General features: G+C 48.8%; 1 protein-coding gene across 1 annotated transcript in view; it reads right to left on the bottom strand.

Moving 5' to 3' along the window:
* eif3ea (eukaryotic translation initiation factor 3, subunit E, a) overlaps positions 1 to 6,000 on the bottom strand; it is an 82,960-nt gene that overhangs the window by 3,681 nt on the left and 73,279 nt on the right. Inside the window, exon 12 of the mRNA XM_063197999.1 lies at positions 2,794 to 2,928. Coding sequence (XP_063054069.1) covers positions 2,794 to 2,928 — 135 coding nt within the window. The remainder of the gene's footprint in view (positions 1 to 2,793; positions 2,929 to 6,000) is intronic.

The raw sequence follows: 6,000 nt of genomic DNA, 5'->3' as shown, positions 1-6,000 counted from the left end.
TTGGGCTACAAGTCTGACACCCTAACCGCTTACCCATGACTGCCCAACCGCTTACCCATGACTGCCCACGATCTTGGCTAAGCTCATCAAAATACACCATATCACCAAAAAATTTCGCTAACCTGCCTTGACTCATACGTACAGTACGAACTGAGTAATTGAGGCCATCCCATTCCTAAACCACGGGGTTCAATAGGACATTGTCCACCTTTTGCAGTCATTACACCTTCAACTCATTTGGGAAGGCCGTTTATAGAAATGTTGACCGTTCTTCCTAAAGCGCATTGGTGGGATCACACACTGGTGTTGGGTGAGAAGGCCGTGTTATCAGTCTCTGCTCTAATTCATCCCAGTGTGTTCAGGTTAGTTCAGGTGCAGGCCAGGCAAGTTCATCCATACATCCATACTATGTCATCAATGTCTTTATGGGCGTTACTGATGGTTCAGGATGCCAAAACACTTTTGACAATTCCATGCTCCAAGCGCTGCGGGAACAGTTTGGAGCACGCCCCTTCCTCAACATGACTGTGCACCAGGACGCAAAGCAATGTCCATAAAGACATCATTTGCCTGCACACAGTCCTAACCTGAACCCAATAGAAGCTATTTTGGATGAATTCATTATTGGGATGCATTGGGATTGCCAAAGGCACCCAGAACTGCCAGCCAGCAAACTGGTGCTATGGGAACCATCACATGGGTGCCAGTTAAGAGGACGTCCCACACTAACATTTATGAACATACTCAAGAAGGACGCCGGAGCCCAGAGTACCAGCGAACTAAAAAGATGTATGGAGAATCGGGATGACTGGAAGCAACGATGGAAGGCTCGTCTGAGGACGACCTAGAGAAGCATCATTATTGAAAAACAAAACAAACCAACAAACCAAACAACAAAAACAGGCCCCAGGAACTCTGCCGTCCTCTACTCCTCTAAGTAGTAATCGATACGAATCGATGCTACGGCTGACGATCGAATCAAGTCATATGGCATTGTGGGCCATTCTTAAGTATCGAACATAATCGAATCGCTGGCCCCTGACCAATGTCCTAGCTCCATAACATAATAGAAGTGGAAAAGTAATTGAGGGGGGGGGGAATCGTATCTTATCGTATCGTATCATGGGGAATTCATAAGTATCGAAAGTAATCGAATGGCTGCTGGAGGCCATGATTTACACCCCTAGTCATTTCCCACCACAGAGGTGACTGCATCCCTGCAGGTCCCAGACAGCATTCATTTAACCTCCTCTAACACCTTGTATAGGGGGAGCGTGGGATGAATGCCTGACCATGAGAGTCAGAGAGAGAGAGAGAGAGAGAGAGAAAACAAGAAAGCTAATGCGTAGATTGTGAGTTTGTGCCTAAGACACAGACAGACAGAGACAGACAGACGTCTTTGCGTGTCTGAGGGAAGAAGGGAGAGGGGGAGAGGGAGGGAGAGAGAGAGAGAGAGAGACAGACAGAGAGAGAGATAGATAGAGACAGAGAGACAGACCGAGAGAGAGAGAGAGAGAGAGAGAGAGAGAGAGAGAGAGAGAGAGAGAGAGAGAGAGAGAGAGAGAGAGAGAGAGAGAGAGAGAGAGAGAAAGACTCATAACATTATTTACGCAAGTAAGCTGAGTCATGCATCCCCAATGCTTGTCTTCGTTCCTTAGCGCCGCCCCTCGTCTCTTCTCCTCTACTCTCCTCTCCTCTCTACTCTTCTCTTCTCCTTTTACAGCGCGCTACAGCATCTACCTTGTCATTAGTCCTTTGAAGACGCAGTGGGATGATGAAAGCATTGTCTGTGTTAAACTTGCTCATACTGGCCATGCGATGCCAGCGAACGACAACTTGGGACTGCTGGGGTGACGTGCACTGTGTGCGTGAGTGCGTGCGTGCGTGCGTCTCAGGGCTGTTTGGCATTCCTCTGGGGTTTGGTCTGTGGGCTTGGCTGTGTGTTGTGTGAGTAAACAACAGGGCACGCAGCCAAACAGATGAGATCACACAGATAAGAGAGAGAGAGAGAGAGAGAGAGAGAGAGAGAGAGAGAGAGAGAGAGAGAGGGGGGCAGAGTGCTGGGGAGGGATGGAGAGAGGAGGAGAGGAGAGTGGAGGAGAGGGATGGAGAGGGGGGGAGAGGAGAGAGGAGGGGAGGGATGGATGAGAGGAGGAAAGGAGAGGGGGGAGGGATGGAGAGGGGAGAAGAGGAGGGTAGGGGTGGAGGAGAGGAGAAAGGAGGGATGGTGGAGAGGAGAGAGGAGGGGAGGGATGGTGGAGAGGGGTGGGATGGAGAGTGCTGGTGTGGAATGGAAATGGATGGAATAGAGAGGGGTGGGGAGGAGAGAGGGGGAGGAGAGAGAGGGGTGCAGGAGAGAGAGGGGTGGAGAGCTATGGAGGGGACGGAGAAGAAGGACAGAGAGGAGGAGAGGAGAGGGTAGGGGATGGAGGAGAGGGAAGGGGAGAGATGAGGTGAGGGGACGGGGTGGGGTGGGATGAAGGTGAGGGGAGGAGTGCGGTGCAGTGGCGTGTGGTGGGGTGGGGTTTGCGGAAATGTACTTGCCCCATTCCGGTGAGCGTGACTGAGGAGAGGGGCGGGATGGAGAGGAATGGAGGGGAGGGATGGGGAGAGATGAGGTGAGAGCCGTTCAGTGTGTTGTGGTGTGGTGTGGTATCCACCTCATTCCGGTGAGCATGACTGATGAGAGGGGAGGAGTGGAGAGGGATGGAGGCAAGGGATGGGAGAGATAAGGTGAGGGGAGGGGGGGAGTGCGGTGCGGTGCGTTGTGGTGCGGTGCGGTGCGGTACCCACCTCATTCCGGTGAGCGTGTGCGAGCTTCTTCTCGATGTTCATGGCGAGCATCTGGCTGCGGAAGGAGAGAGACTTGGTCTTCTCAATCACCTGCTGATATGGTGACACAGCGTTGTTCCCCATCACCACGTGACCCTACAACACAATAGCAAATGTTATCAGTAATTATGCACAGAAATGGGCAAAAGTGGTCAGTGGGGGTGGGTCGACTATGTAATTCTGGCCGAGGCAGCCCTCGCCAAACCCTGCAGACATCACGAAAATAGTCAATTATCACTGATAACATGTTATTTATTTACGTGCCATTACTACAGTACTGCAATAATAACATGGTATCAATTGGGTCTCCGTAAGAACTTGAAGGGGGGGTTCTTCTGTTATGTGACAGTAGACAGTGTGACATGGTGACAACCTTGGCCTGGCTAACAAAATTCTGGTTGGGAGTGCCTCAGATGCTTCCTAAAACGCTATCAGCATTGTCCTTTTTGAGCCACCATAATTAAACATGAAGGAGAAAATAACATGGAAAACACATTGAAATTACAAAATTTAACCAATAAATTAGTCACAACATTATTTTGAAGTTGTTGAAGTGTGTGATCATCTCAATCTGGACCTAGGCTATTAGGGATAATTTCACTCAATGATGTGTTTTCTATGTAAAGTCAATGAGCAGCATGTCATCATGACAGAGCGTATACAAGACACGCTGATTTGAACCCACTATCGCGTGTATCCAATACGCCTTTTTAAGTTAAGTCATGCTCCACAGCGCCCTGTGACAGGTTAGGTTTAGGGATGAAATGAAAATTCGCTTAATGAAATTCGCCTAATGTTGCTGTTCTGGGCAAAGTAAAGCAGCAGAAACATTGCTTTACTGACAGGTTAGGTTTAGGGATGGTTTTGGTTAGGGCACAGCAAATCATATTTGCGTTTAGTAACAGAAATGCGCTGTAGCAAAACAAAATCGCAGACACGGCGGGAAAACTGTGCAAACCTCGTCACGTGTCAAAAGTGCAGGAAAGCGCTTTACCGTTGCGCTGAGGAGCACGCTTTAACTTCGAAAGGCGTCGCACCGACACGCTGAATGCACTAGCGTGCGATACATACGCTAAAGCATGATGACAGCCTGCAATGAGACTAAGGGTGACAAGCCAAGTTATCATCATGAGGTTGTGGTCAGTGAGCACAACAGAAATAATCATGTCTGCAGTGGTTTGACTTAGTTTCTGTCCCCACGTGATTGATTTTGAGTTGGATTGGATTCTAGGCTGCATCAGATCACTTTCACTTTTACCTCAACTGAAAAAAGTGATGGAACCCAATGGATGAAAAAAATCCAATGGACGAAAAGTTCCGGAACGCCGTTCCGATGCGTTCCAGCCCACTTCAAGCACTGGTTCACATTATATTGTATATGTATTCAGTAGGGGATCCCTTCTGATCACTTTGTCCTGGGCCCGGCCAAAGCTGTCAGCGGCCCTGTGTGCAAGTGCAGCCAAATTCACTCAGCTATCTCACCGTCTTCTCAGGAGTTTTCATTAATTCCCCTCACAATTGTCCTTCACCTTGTTCTACATTTTAAGTGACGTCTGCGGATTATGATCTCACAGCGCATGCAGAGCATACAACACCTGGGCCATCAGCATGTGTAGAAGAATGATCCAAAAGCCTTGCCTTTTTCCCACATACAATTTCTTCACATGCAAACAAAGAATATGTAACTTCAAACGTGCAGCGCAGCAGGTAATTCTACGCATGTCATTGAGCGGGAGCAGCAATGGTGTGTGTGTGTGTATTTGTGTGTGTGTGTGAGTGTGTGTGTGAGTGAGTGAGTGAGTGAGTGAGTGAGTGAGTGAGTGAGTGAGTGAGTGAGTGAGTGAGTGAGTGAGTGAGTGAGTGAGTGAGTGAGTGAGTGAGTGAGTGAGTGAGTGAGTGAGTGAGTGAGTGAGTGAGTGAGTGAGTGTGTGTGTGTGTGAGTGTGTGTGTGTGTGTGTGTGTGTGTGTGTGTGTGTGTGTGTGTGTGTGTGAGTGTGTGTGTGTGTGAGTGTGAGTGTGTGAGTGTGAGTGTGTGAGTGTGAGTGTGTGTGTGTGAGTGTGTGTTTAAGAGTAAGAGTAAGAGTAAGAGTAAGAGTAAGAGTAAGAGTAAGAGTAATTTATTTGTCACATACAACCCTAACCTTGTGGGCTAGCTTGCAGTGAAATGACAGTTCTGGTTAACTCCATAGTGCAGAAAGACTAACAAACAAACAAATAGAGTAGGGTAATTGTCCAGTCCATAGCTGAGAAGGTGGAATCCTGTGTGGAGGCGTAGATCAACGCAGACAGTAACCTAACGACCGTAGACAGCCGCAGTCTCCTGGAGGGGGGAGGCGCTCTTCCGGGTTGGATGAATGTGTGAGTGTGTGTGTGTGTGTGTGTGTGTGTGTGTGTGTGTGTGTGTGTGTGGGTGTGTGTGTGTGTGTGTGTGTGTGTGTGTGTGTGTGTGTGTGTGTGTGTGTGTGTGTGTGTGTGTGTGTGTGTGTGTGTGTGTGTGTGTGTGTGTGTGTGTGTGTGTGATTTGCAGATCACAGAGGCCCCAAGACGGACTGAAGAGGGTTGGGGGGATAGAAGTGGGTTCTCATTACATTGTATTGAGTGGGGGTGGGGGGCCTTTCAGATGATTTTGTCCAGGGCCCGGCTACAGCTGTCAGCAGGCCTGATGGCGGGGGGTATCAAGGCCCAAGGCTTATCGCGAACACATTTTTAGAGGGAAGACATTTCTCTACTACACTAACCCCCCTGTGGTACAAATCACCCTCACAAAATTGGTTTGTAATGAACTATTAAACTATTACACGCCAGCAACGTCAATAAAGGCTCAAGAGGGAGGGAATGTGTGTGAAGGAAAGAGAACGAAAAGGGGCAGAGAGCGAAAGAGAGGAAAAAGAAACGTTTGAGCAGCAGAGAGCAACAAGAGGTGGAACGAGGGATAGAATGGAGGAGATGAAAGGGGGGGGGGGTGGAAAATAACATGAAAAGGAAAACTGAGTAGGAAAGCCATGAGGGAAATGAGAGAGAGAGAGAGAGAGAGAGAGAGAGAGAGAGAGAGAGAGAGAGTATGTGCAACAGAGAGGGGAAGAGGATGAAGAGGAAGTAGAAAGAATGAAAGAAATGGAAAAGGACTGTGGGAGAGTGAGAAAACGAGCGAAGGCTAAGAGAACTACG

The sequence above is a fragment of the Engraulis encrasicolus genome, chromosome 5, assembly GCF_034702125.1.
Source record: "Engraulis encrasicolus isolate BLACKSEA-1 chromosome 5, IST_EnEncr_1.0, whole genome shotgun sequence".
In the NCBI taxonomy this organism is placed as follows: Eukaryota; Metazoa; Chordata; class Actinopteri; order Clupeiformes; family Engraulidae; genus Engraulis; species Engraulis encrasicolus.
The sequence above is the reverse complement of the archived record's forward strand: the minus strand, read 5'-3'. Positions and strand labels throughout refer to the sequence as shown.